The 25,975-nt window shown below is 41.5% G+C and overlaps 1 protein-coding gene across 2 annotated transcripts in view; it reads left to right on the top strand.

Moving 5' to 3' along the window:
* The first annotated feature begins 1,496 nt into the window (after window positions 1-1,496).
* Window positions 1,497-25,975, top strand: part of REV1 (REV1 DNA directed polymerase) — a 43,253-nt gene continuing 18,774 nt past the window's right edge. For both annotated transcript variants that reach the window (XM_079972466.1, XM_079972465.1), the window contains exons 1-8: window positions 1,497-1,743; window positions 9,740-9,803; window positions 10,470-10,602; window positions 11,250-11,418; window positions 15,374-15,523; window positions 15,808-16,496; window positions 17,802-17,909; window positions 18,834-18,950. In XM_079972466.1, coding sequence (XP_079828592.1) covers window positions 9,747-9,803; window positions 10,470-10,602; window positions 11,250-11,418; window positions 15,374-15,523; window positions 15,808-16,496; window positions 17,802-17,909; window positions 18,834-18,950 — 1,423 coding nt within the window. In that variant the 5' untranslated portion in view covers window positions 1,497-1,743; window positions 9,740-9,746. The remainder of the gene's footprint in view (window positions 1,744-9,739; window positions 9,804-10,469; window positions 10,603-11,249; window positions 11,419-15,373; window positions 15,524-15,807; window positions 16,497-17,801; window positions 17,910-18,833; window positions 18,951-25,975) is intronic.

Raw genomic sequence — 25,975 nt, 5'->3', positions numbered from 1 at the left:
CCACAGACACAACATTGGATTCAAAACAAATAAGAGCATCCTGCTTTTCTTGGCTTTCTCTCTCCAACCTACTGCTTAGAAACTGCTCCTTAACTCCGGGAATAGGGGAGTATATAAACGCAATAAACAACAACAACAACAACAACTCCACTTTAGGTTCCATGGTGGAGGACAGCCAAGGTGGGATCTAAATGCAGTACAAATTACTGAACAAACAAAAGAAAACATACTAGTGTGAATGCAGACCAACTACATTTACTTTGCTGAATGAGCAATCAACAAGTTGCCAGTTGCACAGTGTGCATTTATTTATTTCTGCAAGGGGCTTATGGATCGTTTTTCAGGTGGACACCACTAAGTGTTTTTACCACAGATTATGACAAGCTTTGGGTTGTTTTTTTATTTATTAAAAAAGTTAAGATAAAACAAGGGCAATAGTTTGCTTAGAAGTAAGAGATCTTCAGAAGCCCCTGTGGTGCAGGTCAGGGGGGCGCGGCTGAGGGGCAGCAGGTCTCTTTTATTTTCTGATCCTTTCGGGGAAAGGCGGTCCTTCAGAAGCTTAATGTCGGATATATAGCGATACGTAAGTTTTTTAAAAAAATGAAAACCCAGTGTCTGTGTGCATCTGCATGCACGCTTGGAAAACGCCATGCGTATGAAAGTCAGCCCCCTGCGTGCGTGTCTTTGTGTGCAAAGAGGCTTCGCTGCACGTGCTGCGCGTTCTACGAGCGCTTATAGACGAGTTGCAAGACTTGCCGCCAAATACGTGCTTAAGCACGAAAAAAACCTGCCTAATTTAAAACACGCCGCGGCAGGCACCTTTGCGCGCGCCTTTAAGAAGTGCCGACACAACGCCTGGATCGGCGGCGACGCCACATGCCGAGCTTCTGTTCGCAGCAGCAGTAGCAGCTCCAGGTCTGACTGCGCGCGTGGATCTATATCTATCTTGTCTATATATAGCTTTCCTCCGCGCGGCGTCAGGGCTATCCTGTCAGCTCCCTCCCGCCGCCGCGCCGCCGCCGCCGCCTCCTTGTTTGTTGTGTATGAACGAGGAAGCGCGCTTCTCTCCTCTCGCCGCCTCCCCTGTAGGGGGCGCTAGAGTACCTCGTCTGCTTCCCCTTCCCTCAGAGGACACTCAGGCAGCCCGCAGCAGCAGGCGTGAGGTAAAAAGAGCGAGTCAGAAGCCGAGGGAAAAGGGGGGGGGGGGGGATGGCGCGCGCGCACTCTCACTCTCTCTCTCTCTCTTCCCCAGACGTCACGTGGAAAGCCTTCTCCCCCTCCCCTCCCTTTTCCTTTTATTTATTTCTCTCTGTCCCCGTTGGCCACGCGACTGCTTAAGGCCACCAGGGGGCGCCGCCTCAGGGCAGGACTGTCTGATTGGTTGGCTGCGGCGAACGAGCGCTGTTGATCAGGCAAGGAGGGAGGGGGGGGGACGAAAGAGAGAGAGAGAGAGAGAGAGAGAGAGGGAAAAGGCCCAACGGCGGCGGCGGTTGGCGGCGGTTGGCGGCGCGAGACTCTTGAGCGCGCCGTGCGTGACGCGGCGTTCCGAGAGGGAAGGTCGGAGGAGGAGCGACGGCGAGGTGAAGGCGCAGGCGAGGCGAAGTGTGTGAGGAGCTGCTGCTGCTGCTGCTGCTGCTGCTCTCGCTGCGGCGGCGGCGGGCGGCGTGAGCCGGGGACGCGATGTGAGGTTTCCACACGGCCCGGCAGGGCAGGCGGCGACGCCCGGCGGGCGGGCGGGCAAAGGTGAGAGAGGCTGTGGAAGAGGTTGGCCCGCCGCCTTCGCGCACAACTGCCTGCCTATCCCGGTGCGGAAGCGGCGCTTGTTGTGTCTGAAGCGGCAGCGGGGGAGGCCCCCATGTGGCGCGTACACACGGCGCAGGCAGACACGAGGGTTGCCTGGCCCGGCAAGTCTCACGGAGGAGGCGGGCGAGGGACCAAAGCTTGGGCAGGCCTGCGGGCGGGCGGGCAGGCGGGCCTCCCTCCTGGCTGGCAAGCGGGGCTTGGGTTGCTCGCTTCTCCTGAGGGGAGAGGGCGGCCGGCTGTTTTAAGTCAGCGAAGCCTCGGCCTCCTCGAAGGCGCCAACCTGGTTGACGCCGCCGCCGCCGCCGCCGCTGCCCTTAGTTCCGGATCAGCGTCGTTGGCAAGCCGAGCACGTCCTGGGAACCATGGCGGTGCCTGGCAGCTTTTTCCCATCCCTGCAGCTGCCTTGCTGGTGGCTGCACAGCTCGCACTCGGCGTGAGTTAGTGGGGATGCCCGGGGTTTATCTACTGACACGGAAGGAGATGCTGTTTATTCCGTGCTCCTTCCTCTTGCAAAACTAAGACGCCGGCTACTCAGGCTCGGGGTTTAAAAGAAAAAGGGGAAAGCGGGTAGAAAGGAAAGAGCGGTACCGCATGAAGGCTGGCGCGAGTTAGATGCAACAGGATTTCACAGCTGGGTTGCGATAAGAAACATGTTTCCAGTTGCTTGTGGGGGACGGGGACGAAGACAGTTGCTCAGATGGGATCATATATTGTTCAAGCACCCGTCATTCATCGTTATGTGTATTCGACAGCTACCCAGCACGTTTCAGTCCCATAATTCTTCCGGGGGGGGGGGATGGAATTGCTTGCCCTAATAATACTGCCCTAGAGGTTCAGAACAAAAGGTCAAATAGAAGTCTTGGTACATATCTTTATATGCTTAATCACTAGTGAACACCAGAGGCTGTAGTTAGATAAGATCCTTATAACAGCTTCGTTAAACTAAAGATAATTAAACACACCTAGTCTCTGAAGACCTTTCATTTGCTATCTTGTCTCTTGTGTGACATTAACTTTTTTTCCTGACATTGGCCTTTTATTCTGTCTCTGTGAGGCTAGTTTTGCCTGCTGATTGATTGAACATTGCAGATCATTACTAGTGGGGGTAACATTAGAAAGACCACATAATAAAAAGATCTTTTTACTTATAAAACAAAACAAAAAAAAATTAAACTATTTTTTTCTTAATGGCTGTTCTGAAGCTTCTCATTCACAGGGCAAAACCAGTCTGCCTTTTCCATATGTGAGGTAGTATGTATGCTTTGGATTATGTGTTGAGTCAGACACTAACTTGGGGAATGTCCTACTGAATAAAGTGGGCCTGAGATCTGAGCCTTGGTCATAGCTTGACCACCCACTAACCCAATGAAACCAGGAAATTTAATAGGAAGAATTGTCCCAGCTGTCTGAATGGACTGTAGTCTCTGTTTCTGCTTGTTCTATTGCTGTTAAACAGACAAAAATGCTAAACTAGTTTAGTAACTAAATACAAATAATATAAAGTAAAAGGTAGTTAGACTGAATAAGTCGCTGACATAATGTATTAAGTACTTGGAAAATAACTGTACTAAACAGTGGTTAATGTTCCTTTGCTTCATATTTGCAGAATAATCCCTGTAAGTCTCATTAAATTCAATGGAATTTACTCCCAGATAATTGTATATCGATTGGCAACTTAGTTTTTGCCTAGAAATTAAAATAATATTTTTTGTATTGATACACCTAGCTGAAAATCCACCTGAAGTACATCTTTAGGCCTATATGTTATAATTAAATCATGTGGTTAGCTTTTTATGGAAAATTGAGGCAACTTAACGATGATCAAGTTTGGTTGGACCATACCATTAACATTCAAAGTAATTTCCTTCCAAGACGTGTTATTTATTTTTGTTGATGGTTTTTTTTACATGTATCTCAAGGTGATGCACAGACATACAGTAAAAACAGCTAAAATATTTTTTAAAACAGATTTCTGCAGGGTCACAATCGGACCCATGCCAGTCCCAAAACCTATCCCCGCCCCTGTGAGTCCACTCTCACAGGCTGTGTAGTAAATTGGCTTCTTCATGCTTAGATCCTTGATCATATAACTAATAGTACAAGTGGTGTGCTCTATATTCTGTGACTTGACTTGCAAATATCTGTTTTATGTTTATTGAAATATCTGCTAGTCATGATCGCTGTGTGCCAGCTCAAAAATCGGAATACTAGTTCCCAGGAAGCAGAATTGGGGGACGTGGGTGGCGCTGTGGGTTAAACCACAGAGCCTAGGACCTGCTGATCGGAAGGTCGGCGGTTCGAATCCCCGCGACGGGGTGAGCTCCCGTCGTTCGGTCCCAGCTCCTGCCTACCTAGCAGTTCGAAAGCACCCCTAAGTGCAAGTAGATAAATAGGGACCACTTTCTAGCGGGAAGGTAAACGGCATTTCCGTGTTTGGCGCTGGTGCTGGCTCACCAGATGCAGCTTAGTCACGCTGGCCACATGACCCGGAAGTGTCTTCGGACAGCGCCAGCTCCCGGCCTCTTGAGCGAGATGAGTGTGCAACCCTAGAGTTGGACACGACTGGCCCTGACGGGCAGAGGTACCTTTACCTTTACTGTCGTATTCAAGTCTTGTTTGCAGGTTTTCCGTAGGCATCTCATTTGACCACTGTGAAAACAGGATGCTGGACTAGGTCGGTCTTGGTCTGATCTTACAGGGCTCTTAGATTCTTACGCTCTGCATGTTTATTATTACTTTCTTTCTAGAAAGCTTGTTGGTGTCTCTTGTATCTTCTTTCTCTTACATTAAGTATGTCAGCTTTTATTATGGATGGATATTTTGTATTATTATTACAGTCATATCTTGGTTCTCAAACAGAATGCACTCCGGGAGTCCGTTCGACTCCCGAAACCATTTGAAAAAAAAAGTACAGCTTCCGATTGGCTGCAGGAGTGTCCTACAGCCAATTGGAAACTGTGCCAGATGTTTGGCTTCCAAAATCGTTCAAAAACCGGAACACACACTCCCGGTTTTCGATCGTTCAGGAGCTGAAACGTACACAAGTTCCAAGGCGTTCAGCAACCAAGGTACAACTGTATTGTACTATTAGTACAAGTCTGTCGTGCCCTTTGGCTAGAATAAGAAACTTAAGAACTGCACTGAACTTTCTTTCTAACTAGGGAACTTTGATAGTCTGGACTGGGCTGATCATTGGAGGCAGGGGGTGCAATTGTGTATGTACAGTATTGCTTAGTAGCAGAGAACATTTAAGCATGTATTGTTAATAATTTACTGTGGGTGGGAGTATACCCCACTTCAATCCAAGCCATCTTGACTTACTAGAACAAAGTAAAATCATAAGCACATCAAAAAAATTGCACAACCAAGAACAGCGCCATAAAAGTTTTTTTAAGTGAATAAAGCATTCTCAATGCAACTGCTATAGCAGACAAATTGTGTTTTGGACAGCTTTGCCTTTGACCTTCAGGGCTTCACTGATGGAAGTGGATTGAAGGGTTGAACTGACTTGAAGCAATTCCACATTTTTGTATTCACCAGCTACCACTGGATCTTCACCATGCATAAGATGAACTTAAAGTAAACAGTCATAGTTGGTGCTAAGTCATAATTAAGCATTATGTCTACATAATGCTTCGTTGGTTTTAAAGCAAGCCAACTTCACACCATGAATTATGAAGCTAATTTGTTAAAGTAATCAGAGTTCATTGTAAACCATGATCTCTGATCTTGAGACACAACAAGCTGAGCTTTAGGGAAAGCAAGACTTAACATAGTTGTTGCAGCTAAGAGAGGGATAGTGGAATGTGTGAGACTGAGGTTCAGTTGTATTCATTACAGGTTGTACATACCAAACCATGTTTAAACCATGGTGTGAAATCAGTCACAGTATTTTAAAGATGTTAACTGAACTCTTTGTTAGCTTTCTGTCTAGAAGAACTCAACACAGATCTGAGTTCTCCTTGTTAATTAATAAGCTGTCAGTATACATAATTATTCACTAAAATTGACACATCCATATACTGTAGTATAGAATGCTTGTAAAAGTTTCACTTGGAATCTCTGCAAGTTGACATAATTAGTCCTTTAATTTTTAGGGAAGGAAAATTGTTTATAATGGATACTTCTGTTAACAAATGCTCATGTCTCTGGAAATCATATTTTCACATTTTGCTTCCATATCCAAAAGCAAACTCTGACTCAGCAACTTTTCAAGCACAGAATCTGTGCTGTATCTTGGGTGTCATCCCAGCCCCTTATGTGGATACCCTATGTGTGATTGCTATGCCTTGTTTTCATGGCCAGATCATCTGTGCTTTGCATGGTTACTTGTCTCAGGCTTTTCACACCATGCATTTCTAATGCAGTTTTGTATTTAACAACTTGTGGGTTGCCATGGGTGACAAGGAATTCTGTACAGGTGAATGAGTGAGCTGGAGGAAAGGAAGCCCCTGCCTTTGTGGCCAACACCAAGGCATAGCAGGCTTGTGGAAGAAAGACCTGGGTTGGACTGCATTCTGTTAAATATATTTAGTCAGTGTTTGAAACTCCCATTGTTCTAGGTGCATTTTGCGACAGGGAGACTGGAGAAGCTACTTTCTTAAGAATATTAGGGGAGTTGGCGGGGGAAAGACTAGACCCTGTGAAAAATAATATTTTCGCTGCAGTTCATTCATTTTCAGCTTTGTAGTCTTGTTATAAAAAAGCACGCTTAGACATTCCGTTGTTGTGCCCATAACCTAGGCCTAAGGTGCCATTTAGCTCTTAGCTTTCATATCTCAGTTTCTAACACTGCATTTAGTTCCCATAGAAATAAAGAGGACCTACACTGGTAAAGACTTACATTGATTTCATTGATAAGTACAGCAAAGTTAGCCTGGGTATAATCCAATATATGGTATAAAATTAAAGCACAGAATTTGAATTTGCTTTTTATAAATAGCCCCACACTACAATTTAAATTTCTGTTTAAGAAACAGTGCAGAAGAGTTAATGGTGGCAGTTTCCACCTGTTCTTTTAAAGAGTGCAAACACTCAATGGATACTGTTTCTACTCCTCCTTTTAAAGAGCATTAGTTTAACCTATGTGACTTCAAAGATTGAAATAACATTATACTGATACACATGGGGATTTTTTTAACCCCTTGATTATCTTTGTGGTAGTCCCAAACACCATATGTCTTGTGTATCTGTTAGGTTAATCTTCACAGAATTGTGTGGGAGTGGCTACACAAGTGGAACTAATTGACATAAGATTCTCCCTAATAGGAGGTCCTAGAGAAGGTGCTCTCCATTTCCACACAAAGCAAATGGTTGCAGAATGCATTGCAAAATGTATGATAGCTTATAACCATTCTATTGAATGGCACTTTCAAAACACCAAAAGAATGCTATACCAATAATATGAAGATGAAAACACTAACCCAAAAATGCATCTGCAGAAGACGGTGACTATACCTTATAGTTTGTGTGTACACACTCTGAATATGGGGTAGCAGTGCCTAAATAAATTTTGAAGATAAATGTGTGGCTTCCTACTTGAGAAAATGGGATAGGAATATGACCAATCAATGTAGAAAGTAAAATAAGTTCATATTTGTGCTGCTTGTACTTGGGTAGTAAAATATCAAAAATAAGGCAGCAGATTCAGAGGTGTTTCCCAATGTGTAACTGTTCAGAGCCCATCTGCTTCTGCAATTGCTTTCTAAAAATGAACTGTCTGTAAGAATAGAGCCACGAAAGCATGCCTGTTTGGCTGAAGAACTGTAGACACTTCCAGATCTCAACGTTGAAGATGAGTATTCTGTGCTTTGTATTTTGTTTGAAGACTTTAGAAGCTCTTTTTCCCCAAGAGAGCTAGGAAGGGATAAAGGTAGTCAGGCTAGGATGAAGGAGATCTAGTTTCAAATCCCTTTGGTCTCACCTGCTCCTCAGGCAGGTTTATTCAAAGGAGTTGAATAAATAAGAATTGTGCATACTTTGAATTGTGCTTCAAATTATTGATGGCATCCACCACTAAGAATTCAGCCTAAGAATAACAAAACACTATACTTGTTATCTAGAATGCAGAATAGCAAAATGATGGTCCTGGGACGGAACAGGGGTCTCCAGTGCATCATGTATTGTGGTAGTAAAGTAACAAAGAATGCCATTGTGTTCTTAATTTATGTCTATGCTACTCAAATTACCTTTCAGGGTTGGGGGTGTAATATCAGGCAGGTTGTGGCAGGACTGATGTAATTACTTCCTTGTTTGGATCCCCTGGAGGAAATAATAATTGACCATTTTCCAACTTGTTATCAGAAGGCATGATGTTTGATTTATAGTGAAGTGTTAAGAAGATGAGGTAACTTTCACCCACTAGACTACTGCTGAGTAGTGTATCTGAAATCCTGAGACAGGGTACTTACCAGACGTACTTAACCCCCCCCCCCAAAAAAAAATGTTTAACTTGCCTTAGTGAGTATTCTACTGCCCTCTGGCAATGCAGTGGTCCCTGGGCATGCTTCAACCTTGGAGCTTGAGGAGGGGAGCAGATATTGTCTCTGCACCTGAGCTGAGCTTTAGACGTGCTCAGTGCAACTCTAGGCACAATCCCCTTCCTAAACCCATGTTGGAAAGAAACCTGAGATCCATTTTGGTTCAGTCTTTCTGAAGTGGTTGGAGCACTTCAGAAGTGCAGAGCTAATGCAAACACAAGCCTCCCTGTCTGGCTTCAAGTTGGAGAGGGTGTCTGAGGCTTGTTTCCACACAGTGCAGTTTGAAGAACAATGTGTCAACCCACCCCTCTCTTTCCAAGCTTAGTGTTGTGGGGAAGAGCAATGGGTTGTTTTTAAATTTCCAAGGTGCAGTGTGTGAGGTCAGGAGGGAGGGAGCAGCAATGTCCTGGCAACCATGCATTTTGAGTTGGCTGTCCAAAATGTATGGATTCCTACCTTTTGTTGTGCTTTCTGACTGTTGGGGTGTGTGCTAATGCTCTTCTCTCCAAAGTTCTCCATCACTGAGTTCCCACTTTTGTGCTCTTGTGTTCTAAAGATATGGAGCTAAAGCTGGCATGGCTAGCTTCTTTTGGCCCAAGAACCACATTGACAGTCATCCTTCAGAGGGCAACATGCCAGTGGTGGTGTGGCCAATATACACACACAATGCAACAAGCGCATACACTCACTAGACATGCAGTTGTGCAGCACTCTCCCTCTCTTGTGTCACACACCACACATACATGCAGTCGAACACTATACATAAGCTGTCACAGATGCAGAAGCAGACATACAGATAACACACACGCATGCAGCCAGACTTTCATTCAACATTTGCAGCTCTTTGGAAACGCTGCTTTTTTTCTTTGACACTCAGCATTCTGTGCAAAGTAAATGGCAGCATTTTAACCTACTTCAGTGCTAGGCTGGAGGAAAACCCGCCTTTTACTCTGAAACAGCAGACAGAGGGCTTATCTTTGATATCCGCACTGTGGTTCTTAGCACTGCAATGAGGCTACATCATTTTAGCTCAGTAATAGGCCCTGATTCAGCAAGCCAAGCCACAGGAAGTTGTCTGCCAGCGTCCAGGCACCATCTCCTAATCTCAAGAGGGGGAAAAACATCCCTCTGACATTGCATCTAGTTTGTCCTAAATGTCACAATGTCAACTGCTATTTTGGTTTGTACAGCTAGGTGAGAGGTTATTTGAAAGATTGGGCCAGAATATATGCAAATGACACCTGGGGTTCAAGATATACTTAATTTGTGCAATATTAGGTTAAAGATTTCTAAAGTGTTTGCATACGTGAATTTATATTTTGTGGTAAGAGAATGGATACATCAGGTGTGCTGTTTAAAGTCTTCCCAATGTAAATATTTGTAGCTCCTACACCTCAATTTGAAATTATATAATAGTAATACTGACAATATTTGTATGTTTTTTTCTCCTTAAATAGCTTCACTATGAAGGAAGGTGGATGGAGAAAAAGAGCCAGTGACAGAGATGGCTGGGGAGGATGGGTATGTTCGAATCTAAAATTATAAGCATAACATTTTAGAGTGTTAGCTTGCTTTTTACTAGTGTTTATAGGTAGCTTTAACATAACTATTTTATTTCTATAATAATAGCCATACCGTTTTCATCTCTGACTTATGCAAAGAGTAATGGATGTTTAGATAATACTATCCAGTTCATATGGGACATTGGCTAGAAAAATTGCCTATGATATATTTTTTTCTTGTGCTTATTCAGAACATTCAGGTTTTTGTAGGTGCTTAGTAGTGAGTTGGCTGTGATTTTAACCCTGCTAAGGATTATTAGCTACATTATATTTGTATTATTATGTAATACAATATATTATAATACATAGTATATTATTATAGTATATTGTAATACATATATTGTAATATATCTATTACATACATGTATTAAATGTATATTTTATTTAACACTCCCTTGAGATCCAATGTTGAAAAGTGGTATTAAAATATTCTAATAATAAAATAAATAAACAATGTTTATGTGGTTATTCCATTAAAAAGTTTTCCACAACTGTATATTCAAGTCAAAACCAAACTGATATTAAATAGTTTTAAAGGCTAGCAAATCTTTTGACCCATTTCCATAGTTAGACACAAAAAAGTTGAATGTATCTCTATCTAAAGTCTGTTTTATTTATATTCCAGGGAGGATATATGCCTGCCAAAGTCCAGAAACTGGAGGATCAGTTCCGTTCAGAGGCAGCTGTGCAACACCAAAAAGATGGAACTTCATCTGGTATCTTTAATGGAGTTGCCATCTATGTCAATGGCTTTACAGGTGATAGCTTTCATTCTTTCAAAATATTCATTCAAATGCCTTTTAAGAAAAAATGGGATGAGGCAAAGTTGATGAAGGAGCTATACTGTGTGGAAGTCACAAAGCAATTTATGTATCATTCTCCTTCTGGCCATAACTTTCTGTAGTCTTGTTTTTGAGGGGAGCTGTCTAGACTGCTTTTGGCCTGGTGAAGCTCCCCTAGCAAACTAAAAATGCTTTATGGTGATTTCACAAGAAGCATTTCTAATGCAAGATTTACATGAGTAATTGAAGTGTATAATTTTTCTAAAATTAGTATTATACAGCCACTTCCCCCCCCCCACCCCCGGTATTCTGTATGTAGGCTGCTTTGTCCTCCACTAGGGCTGGAAACCTTAGGCTGCAATCCTATTCTAACTTTCCTGGGAGTAAGAAGTGGAACTTAACTTCTGAGTAGATGTGTGATTAGGATTGCTGTTGATGTTTGATGAAAGGTTGGCTGTACTGGTTTTAGATCTTAATTTTACGTTACCGTGTTAAGACACTAAAGAACATTGTGATCCTCTCTGAGACTGCTTTTGCAATGAAGGGCAGAATATAAATTCTGAAATTATTTAATTTATTTAACATTAAGTACTTACCCATGTATTTTCATAAATCTGTTACAGATCCATCAGCTGATGAACTGAGGCGGCTAATGATGTTGCATGGAGGACAGTATCATGTATACTATTCTAGATCCAAAACAACACACATTATTGCAACAAATCTTCCAAATGCCAAAATAAAAGAACTCAAAGGGGAAAAAGTAGTCCGACCAGAATGGATAATAGATAGGTAAATATTATTGGAGAATTATATCCAGGCTTGATAACACTGTTTAAGTTAAGGATAGGAAACTAGGAGCCCTACAGGTGCCATTGGATTCCAGCTTAAATCAGCCCTGACCGTTGGCTTTGCTGGCTGAGGTTTATGAGAGTTGGAATCTACCAACGTATGGAGGACTACAAGTTTAAGTGTTCCAAATGTGAACAAATTTGAAGAGACAAAACAATACTGCATTCTGAAACATTATTTAATGTGTGTTAAATGTTTTTTAAAATATGTGATTATCCTATAAATCTATTAACGGAACCACCTTTACCACCGGGGCCTTGTAAAGACCCCAAGATCTCCTGCAACGATTTTGCAAAGTTTTTTGCAGATAAAATCACTCATATTCGGAGGGAGCTAGACACCACCGTGGGAGCAGTGCCGGGGCGGGAGAGTGCTAGAGCTCTGTCTGGTCAAGTTGCATGGAATCAATTTCAATCCGTTACCCCCGAGGATGTGGACAGGCTGCTTGGACGCGTGAAACCAACCACCTGTCTCCTGGATCCTTGCCCATCCTGGCTAATAAAAGCAAGCCGGGAAGGGCTGGGCGATGGGCTCTGCGGGGTGGTGAATGCTTCCCTCTGTGAGGGAACATTCCCAGATCCGCTGAAAGAGGCGGTCATTAAACCGCTTCTTAAAAAACCATCTTTAGACCCGGCCAGTATGGCCAACTATCGCCCAGTCTCAAATCTTCCTTTCTTGGGCAAGGTGATTGAGCGCGTGGTTGCTGAACAACTCCAGGCACGCCTGGAGGATGCGGACCATTTGGATCCCTTCCAATCGGGATTCAGGCCTCATCATGGGACTGAAACTGCCTTGGTCGCGCTGGTTGATGACCTCCGGCGAGCTAGGGACAAAGGTGAGAGTTGTTTCCTAGTTCTGCTGGATCTCTCAGCGGCCTTTGATACAATCGACCATAACATCCTTCTGGACCGTCTAGAGGGGCTGGGAGCTGGGGGCACTGTTATACAGTGGTTTCGCTCCTTCCTCCTGGGCCGTGTTCAGAAAGTGGTGGTGGGGGATGAGTGTTCAGACCCCTGGGCCCTCACTTGTGGGGTGCCTCAAGGTTCCGTCCTCTCCCCCATGCTTTTTAACATCTATATGAAGCCGCTGGGAGAGATCATCAGGGGGTTTGGACTGGGTGTTCATCAATATGCAGATGATACCCAGCTCTACCTCTCTTTCAAATCAGAACCAGTGAAGGCGGTGAAGGTCCTGTGTGAGTGCCTGGAGGCGGTTGGAGGATGGATGGCGGCTAATGGATTGAGGTTGAATCCTGACAAGACAGAAGTACTGTTTTTGGGGGACAGGGGGCGGGCTGGTGTGGAGGACTCCCTGGTCCTGAATGGGGTAACTGTGCCCCTGAAGGACCAGGTGCGCAGCCTGGGAGTCATTTTGGACTCACAGCTGTCCATGGAGGCGCAGGTCAATTCTGTATCCAGGGCAGCTGTCTACCAACTCCACCTGGTACGCAGGCTGAGACCCTACCTGCCTGCGGACTGTCTCGCCAGAGTGGTGCATGCTCTAGTTATCTCCCGCTTGGACTACTGCAATGCGCTCTACGTGGGGCTACCTTTGAAGGTGACTCGGAAACTACAACTAATCCAGAATGCGGCAGCTAGACTGGTGACTGGGGGCGGCCGCCGAGACCACATAACACCGGTCTTGAAAGACCTACATTGGCTCCCAGTACGTTTCCGAGCACAATTCAAAGTGCTGGTGTTGACCTTTAAAGCCCTAAACGGCCTCGGCCCAGTATACCTGAAGGAGCGTCTCCACCTCCATCGTTCTGCCCGGACGCTGAGGTCCAGTGCCGAGGGCCTTCTGGCGGTTCCCTCATTGCGAGAAGCAAAGCTACAGGGAACCAGGCAGAGGGCCTTCTCGGTCGTGGCGCCTGCCCTGTGGAACGCCCTCCCATCAGATGTCAAAGCAATAAATAACTACCTGACATTCAGAAGACATCTTAAGGCAGCCCTGTTCAGGGAAGTTTTTAATCTGTGATATTTTAGTGTATTTTTGGTTTTTATGGAAGCCGCCCAGAGTGGCTGGGGAGACCCAGCCAGATGGGCGGGGTACAAATAATAAATTATTATTATTATTATTATTATGATGGATGGATCAAATTTTGTGGGAATTGAGTGCAAAATACTGAAGAGGCAGACTGCTGAGTGCTTAGCAAATAAATTTCTGACTAAAATAAGCCTACAGTAATGGTTTTGATTAATAAAATTACGATCAACAGGATTGTTGATTAAAGTGAATGTTATAAATTAAAAGAAAAAATTCTTTCTGATAAGCACTCAGTGTGCAACTAACTATTCTCTGATTTAATGATGTATTGTTAATTCAGGGCTGGAGATAAAAAGCAAAATCAAACACTATTTTATCTTACTGGGCATATAATTATGTATTTATTTATAAAAAAAGGTTTAAAAGAATGGAAATATAAATAATAGCTTTAATGAAAACTTAGAATCTCTCATAATACAGCCATACCTCGGGTTACAGATGCTTCAGGTTGCGCGTTCTCGGGTTGCGCACCATGCCGAACCTGGAAATACTGGAACGGGTTACTTCCAGGTTTCGGCGCATGCACAGAAGCACCGAATTGCGACCCGCGTATGCGCAGACATGGCGCTGCGGGTTGCGAATGTGCCTCCCACACGGATCACGTTCGCAACCCGAGCGTCCACTGTATTAGGATTTATAAATAATGAAGTAAATTATTCCTTATTTATACCTTGTTGTACCTTACATGCGTTCAACTTTACTGCATTATTTTGTATTCTTTAGATAGTAGCACTTATTTTACTGACATGTCATTTGAATTTTACTGAACATATTGGGAAAACAAATGATCTGCACTTGAGACTATCCCCATTGTAACAGCTAAGATTACGCTACTCCCTTAGAAACCTGGTCACATAAGTGCTAACAAGTTATGTTCTTTTAATTGGGTAATGTGATCTTACTGTAGTTTTCTTAATTGCAGCATATATTGGCTTTTGAACCATTGCCAAACTTCTTGTTAGTGTACAGATTGAAGCTGGATGGGAAATACACAATCAAGAATTAAGTTTCAGTATTGCTATGATTTGGCAGTGCATTTCCCTAGACCATGCATGATTATATTCCTTTTCTGCATAACAGGGACTTGGCTGCGTTTATCACATCATAAACCCTCAGAGAATACTCTAGCATTGCAGGTGGGAATTGTGGAAGAAGCTGCATTCAACTCCACAACCCCAAATATAAGTGTTGATCAAACAGTAATATTTCACTTAAATAATTATATACAATTATAAGAACTGAAGTAACTGACAGAGTAACAGAGGTGCATGCCAATGGTAGGCAGAGTGAGAGGGGGAAATCACATGGGACTAGATTGAAGTGCGTGAAGCAACAGATGTGAGCTTTAACTTTGTACAGTAGGCTATATTTCAATTGTGCAGTGGCTGCAGGCTTATGTCCTGCTTCCAAGCGATCAAAGGGCATTATAACGGCTCAGGGACCTATTTCAGCCAGGCAAAAAGTACCTGAGGGCACAAAGCAGAGCCAGTGAAGAACATGACCTGAAAAAAATCTTGCGGGCTGGATATGGAGACTAGAAGGCCACATTTGGCTCCCAGACCTGAGAGTTCCCAACATTGCCTTAAATGTGTAAAACCTTTCCAGTTTAATAAGTTTTGTTTTCTGTATAAAATAATGGGACAATGAAGTGTCTAGAAATAAGACAATCAAGCTAGTAAAGTAGAAATATACAAGTGCAATCAACAGCTTCTCTCCCCAACATTAAATACATTAATGAAAGTAAGTGCTGTTCAACTGGGGGGTATACCCCCCTACTTTAAGAACAAGATAAAAACTACAGAATTTGATATGACTTCTCTGATCAATTAAACTCTCATCTTCTTTACAGCATAAAGGCTGGACGTCTCCTTTCATACATTCCATATCAACTTTGTACAAAACAGTCAATTTTTCAAAAAGGCCTCTGTTTTAATACCATATGCAAACCTGAAGAACCTATTGCAGGTCCTAGCAATATCTCTGTGGAATTCAACAGGGTGTAAGTAATTATCTTGAATTACAAATTTAGATTATGTTAGATGATCATCTCGGATCATTCATGTTAATGCTGTTTATGCAGCTCGTAGAAGATCTCTAGGCATATTTCAAACTACTCTTTAAAACTTAGTGGACTAAGTTTATGAAACAATTCTGTCAACTTGTTATTAAAACCAGTGTGTGTATGGGGGGAGGTTCAATGTACAGTAGAGGGGGAGAGTTTAGTGGTAAATGTTTTTAATTGATATTTTTTCCTAATTTCTGTATTATACCACCTTTTTTTAGAAATTGTCTAGTAAAGAAGTATGAAGTAGAGAATGAAATAAAAGCCAATGGAACGTGTAAATTGAACATGGAAGATGAGACTGAAGATGCCGGAGTCTTGGATTTGGAGCAAGCCTTTTCTGCTAGCAAGCATAACGGAATTCATCATAGAGACAGCATTTCCATTTTCAATGGACACACTCATAGTTCCAACAGTGCCTTAAAGACACAGGATAGCTTGGTGCACTCTGGCAACAATGTTGCAAGCAGACTGTCTCCAGCTCCTGTGCAGGAGGAGGAAAGGAGAGACTTTAGAGACTGCTCTATGCAGCATTTTCAACAAAGCAACAAAAACACTGAACTTTTACGAATTTCGCATAGGACTGTGAGTAACTCACCTTGTTCATCTTTGCACAGTAATATTAAAAGAAACGGTGCTCATCACTCTACAGTTCAGGGGCCTTCAAGCACAAAAAGCACCACAGTACCTTCTCCTAGTAAGGTAGATTCACCTCTGTCCAAACCTCCTAACTGCAGTTTCATTTCCGACTTTTACTCTCGTTCAAGATTGCATCATATAGCTACTTGGAAGAGTGAATTTACAGATTTTGTCAATACACTGCAGAAACAGAACAATGCTATCTTCCCAGGAAGAGAAAAGTTAAAAAAACTGAAAGCAGGGCAATCTATAATTAACAAAACTGACTCGGGTAGGTACTTTTTAAAAAGCCATTCACTCTTGTTATTAACTTAAATGGGTTATGTTTTGACATTGAAATTTCTGTGTAAGTGATGGGCAGTATGGACCTCCAAGATAATTTGATGAGACTATAAAGTTCAGCATTCCAATTGTGCTACAGTTAAGGTTGGTTGCTTATGAGCAGTCTCAGGATTGTGGGAACTGGAGTACATGCCATGCCAAAAGGTATTAGCTGCTCTTTTTCCGACTTAGTCACAACATTATTTGTTGCCTGCATTTCACTGTTAATGCACAGTGTATGTATCAAATTCACTTGTCGGGGGGGGGGGGAATGGCTAAAAGCTCATCCTGTTGTGCTTTTCGAGGCAGAGGTCCACACTTTAAAAGTCTTATGTCTGAGTAGTTTTGTTTGTTTTGATCCCATTGCTTTCACCTGGAAAGCCTGTGTTTTATAGCTGAATTGGAGCAAACGGCAATTCACATCATTTCCTCCGATTCAGTGGTAAAATGCAGATTTTGCTGGGGGAAATGCCAGGACAGAAACCCCCAAAACACTCGGATATGGAGCTTTAAAGCCCGGAGCTGTGGCTAGAAACACAGGACAAAAGGAAATCTGGGTGAGCCCTTAGTAGAGCTTCTTTATAAATCTGTTGTTTGGAATGTTAGGCTTTGTAGGGAATACCATGTTATACTGTGGTGTTGGAGGATAAAATATATATCATTAGGTTTCTAATTTGAAAATGACATCTCACTGTATTCACACTTCTGTTGCAATACAAATGATTAAGAATGTGTATAAACTGTCTACTATTATTGCTACTCTTTTGGCCAGTATTGGAAATGTGCACTGTCTTTAGTAAGAGTTAGGAAAATGGACAACTAGGCAGGGTGCTGGTAGCTTTTAGCCCATGATTGCTGGCATGTGCTGTGGTGGCATATTTAATTACATTGAGAAAGAAGAGCAATAATGTTAATCAGTTCTTCCAGATTTGGTCTGAAAATGTCAAGAGCTAGGAAAAGCCGGTAGTATAGAGCAGTAGTTACAAAGTTATTGTAGCCAAGTATTTGAGTAGATGTGTACAACAAACTCCTGAAATTGTATTGATTGTAGTGAAGAACAATATATGCAGCAATGAAATGGTACCTTTGGAAACTTTTAAAACTGGGGACTACATAGCATTCTACATGTTTTAAGGACAGTTAAATGGTTGCAAACAAAGAGTGGGGTGGTAAATTCTAGATTAATAGGAGCAAAATAGGAATAAAAAATTGTTCAGTGTGGTTTAAACTTTCCATTTGCCTACCATTATAATAGATTATACAGCTACCTTGAGCTCAACCAAGCATCAAAGCTGTATAATGCATGTGGATATGGACTGCTTCTTTGTATCAGTGGGTATCCGAGATAGACCTGATCTAAAAGGTTAGTATTCATTCCTCTTTGCACTTTGCAGCTTTTTATATACCAGGTGGAAGTACTGTTAAATGCACACCTGTTGGCATGAGTAAACTTTTAAACAGAAAACCTACATATTGGTGGTACTGTACTTGCAAATATCTCTAGATTTGTCATTCATTTATCTGCATCCATGGAACACAGTGAAGAGTTCTCTTTTCCTCCTAGCAGTTAAAGAAGAGATCACATGTCTGTAGTGCTGGGGTTGCCAATGCAGAGCCTGTGGTGGTAGTGGTTGTCTTGATTCCAGCAAAACCTTTAAACCTCCCATCCCCTCTTCTCTCTCCATCATGAGGCAGTGAGAGTGTGTGCCTTCGTGTCCCTATAAAAGTACATAGAACTGGAGGAGGAAGTTGTAAGAGTGATGTTCTTTCCCACTTCATCTTTCAGCTATGTATGCTTTTTAGGATTGGTACCTAAGAAGTGGAGTGACTGAAAAGATAAGGAGGAAAAGCTATCAGAGGGTTTGAGGGAAAGAAAAAGGAGCAGCTAGGAGGAGACAGGGAGGGAGAAAGTGGTGTGCTGCTTTTGAGAGAGAAAATGGAAAAGAAATTAAGAAAGAGAAGGCACATACATTTAATTGCACACACATGCAATATCGGATCCAGTAAAAAACATCCTCCTGAAATTGAATGATCATTTCACAGGTTTCCCTCCCCCAACTACTGTCAAATCAGATTACATCTGTCTTTATTGACTGAACCAAAAAGTTGTGGATTCAGCGCTGTTCAGCACTGCCATAGCACAAAAATGTGTGTCCTAACTTTTACAGACTCAAAATCACTATCCTGTGTGTAGAACTTGTGTTACTAAGCAATTTACAGTAGTGCTCATAGATCTTTTACAAAAAGTGCAGTACAATTTGACTTACAACTGTATTATGTTTCACAGGCAAACCGGTTGCTGTTACGAGTAACAGAGGATCAGGAAAATCATTGCTTCGTCCTGGTGCAAATCCCCAGCTGGAATGGCAATATTATCAGAATAAATTATTGAATGGCAAAGCAGGTACAAAACTGCAATTTGTTGAATTGCAAAATAAATAAATATCATAGGATCGTCACTTGTAACAATCCAAAGTTAGTTCTGTAGTGCTGTGGTGGTATCTTGCTAGTTAAAATAACTTTATATAAATTTAGCTGAAAATACCTGGCATTGCCTGGAAATTCCGAGAAACCAAAAACAGAGGTGTATATATGAATAGTGTAATTTGTTAACTTTAGGGCTCTGCACAGCCCCAACCTAACCCAGGGAACACCTGACCCTGATCTGGTCCTGATATTTAATTAGGGTTTTAATAAACCCTATACAGTCAAGAGAGGGATGAGGGAAAGAGACTCTGTGTATTCTTTCTCTCTCCTTATGACTGCACTGCAGAGAGCAGGAGGGTTCAGGCCTACTGGGTACTGCTTTACTAATGCGTTCCCTGAGTGAAATGTGCTAATGAAGGAGACCTCTGCAGCCAGTAGGACTGCTTCTTTGGTATGCAATTCCTGCAGTGTGGATGCATGTACCAGGCCTGTTTTGCCTCCCCATTCTGCCATCCCCCCACACACATTATAGCCCGCTGTCAGTGTTGTCTTTGTGTGGTTTGGGTCCTAGCTGATCTCCCCTGCTGCCGCCACCACCTACAATGTCACCACCTCCTAGTGACCTGCCAGTGGTTGCTGCAGTGTGGGAAACAGCTTCCTAAGCTTGACTCACCTTGCCCAGATTTATTCCTGCATCAGCCGTTGCCATCTCCACTGGGGCCATAACCAGTGATGAGAGACTGGCTGACACCCCCCCCCCACCACTGGCCCAACATTCAGGGAGGTAGCCACTTATTCTGTCCTTCTGCTCCCAGTTCCTGGAGCTAGGTCTCTTCCTGCCTTCCAAACCTTTGTAGTCTCAGCCATTCCCTTTTCAATCCTGTTGGCGTTTGCTTCCCCAGCATGCTCCCTGCGTGTAACATGTTGGCAAAGCAGACCACTGTAACTAGCAAGTTTGTACCCCCCATCATCTTGTTTCAAATAATGTCCAGCATCCAAACATAGACCAAAAATAGCTCCTCCACTTTGGGAACCGTCATGCCAAATTTGGGTGGCAGTATTTCAAGAGGCATCTGAATGCATAGAGAACAGACAGATAGACAAACCACTTTCCAAAATATATAATAGATGGGGCAAAAAAATTTGGAATTCTATGTACAGTTTGGATTGCCCCATCTAAACAAAGAATGTATTACAACTGGAAAAGGAGCAGCGAAGATGAAAAAAGGAATGTGACCAATGCAAACGGAACTTTTTAGTTTTAAGACTGCAGTGGGCAAAAGGGAAGAAAAACTGTAATGGTGTGAAGGGATAGAAAGGTTTTTCTCCCTCGTTATATTAGGACTCGGGTCACCCAGTGAAATAGACTGACAGTAGATCTAGCACAGGCAAGTACTTAACTTTATAAATTTATTTATGGACATTGTTGGCCAAAGATATTGTGGTACTTAACAGAGGATTAGATGAATTCCTGCATGATGGGTCTGTCTTTGGCTTTTAACTAGGAGAGATAAATGTTTCTAGGCAGAATACCAGGTTTTAGGGGCAAATGGTTGGGGATAGTTGTAGTCTTCCATGCCCTGCTTTGTGGGCTTGCTGAAAGAATGGGGCTGACTATGTTGAAAACAGGATCCTGGATTAGATGGAACCTTGATATGATCTAGCATGGCTGCTATTATTTTTCCGAGCCACGTTGTCCAAATACTGTTTTTCCTCCTCCTCTTTTGTTGGCTCATACTTCTATGATCCCAAGGAAGCCACAATTTTCCCTAAACATTTAGAAAGGCTTGAGCAGTTTGTTTTTAACTTGGGCCCCCCTTGCCCCTCCTGACTGAATTGTTAAAAAGAGCTGTAGCAGGGCTACGTAGGAAGCAAAATATGGACTTGCAGGTGCTGCTGTTGCTGCTGCCTTGTTCCTTTCCCTCTTTTTCAGATTGGTCTCCTTATGAACCTAGAGACATTGTGCATAGAGAAAGAAAGGAGGAGGGTGGGGTAGCTGTAGCCCTGGGGCTTTGCTTACCTCTGAAACGCCTTAGAAAATATAAATAAGAAGGACTCGACTGCTGCCTAGTAAGGTCAAGGAACAAAAAAGTTACATTGAGTTTTGTTTTTAATGGGTGTTTGTGCATATGTGTTAAGCATTTTTGTTTGGATAGTGTTTTGCCTGCTTTTTGATGTCTGCTTCTTGTTTTAGTGTGTGTATGTGATTACTATTCTTTTTCTTTCTTTGGAAGGGATATACGTAGCTGGGGTGTACGTTGTGCCTGTGGATATTTGTTTGTGTTATGCAGTTTTGCTCTGAACACCACTAGCTTTCCTGCTGTGAAGTTGATATTTTTCTTCTTCTTCTTTTGTAAATAAATTTTATTGGTTTTACAATTTCAACTTCAACAATTATTTTCCATCAAGTAAAATTAAAGATACAAAATATGCAACATAAAAAATAAAAAGTGAAATAAAAGTAAAGAGAAGCAAAGAAAGAGAAAGGAGAAAAGAAAAAGAAAAAAAGAAAAGATCTTTTCAGAGGTTCTCTTTAACCTCCTGACTTCCCTCCATTTCCTTTCCTGGTTCATTGAATATATACCTTTTCTGCATAATTTACATAAACCTCTTTTTCTTCTTATTGCTTTATCCTAAATGCATGCCATCAAATTTTGCTATTTCAATTCAAATTTCCTTCCATAAATTTTATCTCAGCTTAACTACTTGCAAATGTTTAGTCAAAGCCTGCTAGTGTTTCTACTTGTTTACAATATTTTTATACATATACAATAAATGCTTCCCATTCTTTTTTAAATTTCTCATTGTCATTGTCTCTGAGCTTTTCCGTAAGTTTTGCCGTTTCTGCATAGTCCATCATTTTCATTTGCCATTCTTCTATTGTTGGTATCTTGTCTTCCTTCCACCCTTGAGATATGTAGGATCTGGGCTGCTGCTGTTGCATACATAAACAGTTTCTGAAGTTGATATTTTTTCTGGTGATCATGCCAGTTTCTCAGATTTCCAAATTTAGCCCCAGCAGAAAATGGTTGAGGGTGCCTGATTTAAGTGGACTGTAATCCTTTAGTCAAGAATAGATATTGTTAGATATGGTTTCCTGAATTTTGTTTTGCAATGTTGCTCTATTCCTAGATTGTCTTGTCCAGTGCAAGACATCTAAGATCTTCCAGTTCTTTAATACATTGAAAGGTACTTTTAAAAAGCCCTGATGTAGCTTAGCTGTTTTAATAGTGCATTGGTAGTGCATTCCACAGTGAAATGTTAGCACAGGATACTGGCAATAAAATGTATGTTCATTTATCCTATTTATTTCCTGCTTTACAGCTAAGATTGGTTTCTCACGTAGAATGATAAAAATCCATCACAAACATAGTGTAAGTTATTAATGCTAAATTGATATGTATGTATTTCTTTCGGCTTCTGATAGCATGCCTCGGGTTTCAGACCTGGTTTTGCCCCCAAAGGGAGGAGGCAAAATGAGATTGAGGTGGCCCTGGAGCCTGGCTGATCTAACAGATGGGACAACTCACAAATGCAGCCCTTCTGTTCATCTGCTGATGGGCCGCAGGAGTCTGATACAATGTGTCACTACATATGTCACATTTGTACCAGTATTGTGTCCTTAGATACTGAGACATTCCTAAGTATTTTTCAATGTAAATACTTTAATTACAACCAGCATCAGTAGCACTGTGTCAAGTAAGAATTACTTCTAGATTTAACTTCTGCTATTGGAGATCAGATAGATAACCATATTGAGATTTGTCATAAATACTACAGATTGTGGAGTGGAAAGTAAAGTAATGGGAAGAACTACAGATATAGAAGTTGTTCTGCTTTCATGTTTTTCACATATTTTCAGAATATTCAGAGATAATATTTTCCATTCATAGTACTGTGCCATAGTGCTAGCTGCTTGACAGTCCATTTAGGGCTAATAAATGGGATAAAACACCTCAATAAAAACAAGGGCATCATTTATATAGCTATAGTTTGTCAATGCATAGTATATTGACAGCACAAGATGAAATCTTTTAACACTTGTAAATAACACTAAAAGAGTGTGCTTACTTTAAACATTTCAGGCATATGGGGAAATGTAGTAGAATTTACACTCAAGTTTTTAAGTTACTTTGTTCTTCTGTGTACTTAACATGTTCAATAAATAGCATGAGAGAGGCTTCTAGTGTTTATATGAAAAACAATTATTAAAGTTTGATTTGTACCTCTGTAGGAACTTTAGAGACTTGTGTGGACCTTCAAGCTACTCTTGCTCTCTAAGATTGGATAGTTTCTCCGCCCTCTGGTGGCATTATAGTACCTTTATAGAGTCTGTTGTTGTTGTTGTTGTTGTTGTCGTCGTCATAGTTTACTGCGATGTATGTAAGAGCAATTATTATACTCTGGTTTCTGGTGCAACATGGTGTAGTTGCTACTGTGCCATAACAAATCCTAGTCTCCTATGCATCCCCATTTTTCCTTTCCTTTACCCATCTTGCTGACAAGAATGAGTTTAGTCACGTGAGCCACAGAACTTGCTTTGTCTTAATAATGCAGGAACACTGCAGCAGTGTACATCTTGCTATAGCAGTATTCACTGTGATGAGGATTGAAGGTGCCATTCTTACCATTATCCCTATAACTTCTTGGACCTTGCGTAATATAGTGTTGTCTTACAATGCATGCTGATTTAAGTTTTACAAATTCATACAAGGCTTCATTTTCCAAGAACGTTGGAATAAAAACAGTGTAGAGTGCCTTTCCATTGCATGGTGGAGAATAGAACCAGGCTTCTCAAATCACTCCCATTATTCCTTACCTTGGCAAAAGTATGCTTCTTGACATAACCCACATGGTTTTTTATACTTCGTTGGTAGGTAATTAGCTTTTTATATTTATGCATATTTTGAATTTTTGTATTTCTCGGTGGTTTTTCTACTTACATTTTTCAGCAGTATGTTGACCTGTGGGTTATTTAATAAACAAATGCAATGAGCAGCTTGCTGACTCTTCAAGAACTATTTCCTATATAAATAATTTTAATCTAATGTTTTATTAAAAAGTGGCACATAGGTTTTTAAAAATACAGAAAAATACATGTATTTTCCCATAGGAATGATCATGGAACTGTCTGCTATATATAAATTATCCCATATGATAGGTATTGAAACATAATAAAAGCTTTGGATGTGTGTGTATAAATTATTTTTTAACCTACTGGTAAATTCTGTTCTTGTAATCCATGTACAAACTCTAAATAACACCCATCTATGATTTGGAACAAATTCTAATCTCAGTTTATTACATATGACTAACCATGTCATTTGTTCATACCTCCCATTCTCCATGCTGTGTTCTGCTCTTGGCTTATCTATGATCCCTGAGACAGTTACTTTAAGGATCTGTGAACGTTAGTTTGACAAGAAATAGGTGCTTTTTCAACATCAGCCCCATCTTTTACAAAGTTCCTGTTCGTTGATGGTTCCTGCTTTTATTGTCACTCTTACTGGACAAATGTTTCCAAGCAGTTGAATCTTGGGCCTCTTAAAAACCAGTCTTTAATTTTACCCATCCACAATTGTGTTGCTTTGATTTGCTATCATTCTTGTTCTGTATCTCCTTGAGAGCAGGTAATGATTGTTCTATTGATAGAACTTATCTGACCCAAAGAGATAGGGAAATCAGCACACAGAACCAATGGGTTAGGTTCCTTTCCTCATCTGCCAGCATTCTCAAGATATGAATATTTTTAGCCTTCCTTTCCCTAAATCCCAGTTTCTTCAATTTTCATTCAAAAGAGCAACAATTTTTTTTATCATCACGTGAGATACAGATTTATTCTCAGCGATTTCTTTTTCACAGACTTGGGTCCTGGCCTCTGATTTCTCCATCCGTTGCTCCACATTCACCATGCGCCTGTCTAGTTTTCCAACTTTTGATGAGAGGTTCTCTACCTTGCATTCCAGTGAGGACAATGTGTCTCGCATTGCCCTGAATTTACATGAAGTGACCATCAGCTTAAGGGGGGATCTACTGTGCTGCACTGTGGAGAAGCCCATCGAACTCATGAAGATAGACAAGATGATGACCTCTCATGCCAGGGCGGAAGAGCAAATGGACTAAAGACATTGTTCTTGTTTGGGGCATAATTTGCTCTAATTTGCAGTTGCAGATATGTTGGGTAACTTGAATGAGCCCATCAATACAACGATGCTAAACTGTCAAGATAGTAGCCTATTCATGTTCTGTCTCTCACATCTTTCATCCACTACATTCTTTGCCCTGTAAAGACTACATCATAATTCATTTCAAACTCAGATTGTGGCACAATTCAGCAGTAATGAAGAATGCACCAGTTTGGAGAAATAACTCTTAATGTTCAATGTAGTAGACTGCAGAAACAAAAGCCAAATCCAAGTTACTTAACTCTTCTTTCAAAGTAAGCATTAGCGTATTAGGGTTGGTCTCTAGCTGTACTTTGTGATCTCTATGTACAACAGAGACTTAGCATGTTCTTGTACACTGTAACTCATTCCCGTATGTTTTGCTCATAGTTGGTATGTGGTTAGTTTGTTAGGGGCAGTTCTTTAACATAAATCTGCCTGACTCAGACTTAAAAGCTTGTCTCTTGTTTGGTAATCTCAAATGGCCATATATTTTGGACAAATAATGAGCAAAAGAAATTCGGGATGTAGAGGGAGGTTGTTGACCATCAAATGAGAGAAGCTTGTAGGGTTTTTTTCTGTTTAAATAGTGTCCTTGAATGAACTACATATTGCATATGTTATTCCCATTTTCTTTTTATTTGTACTGCTTTAATAACAGGTAACTATTTTCAGAAAAGAAATAGTCATTGCATTGAATTTAAGTATCTCTGTAAATATGCTTAAAGGATTAGGCAAGATGGGTAGGAGGAAATCTCATTTTATAGCAAAGTTAAAAGGAGATTTCATAGATGAAGTGTAACTTGGGTCATAAAATGTTCCATACCAATGTGAATAT

This window comes from Podarcis cretensis, assembly GCF_951804945.1.
Source record: "Podarcis cretensis genome assembly, chromosome: 4".
NCBI classification, from domain to species: domain Eukaryota; kingdom Metazoa; phylum Chordata; class Lepidosauria; order Squamata; family Lacertidae; genus Podarcis; species Podarcis cretensis.
The sequence above is the reverse complement of the archived record's forward strand: the minus strand, read 5'-3'. Positions and strand labels throughout refer to the sequence as shown.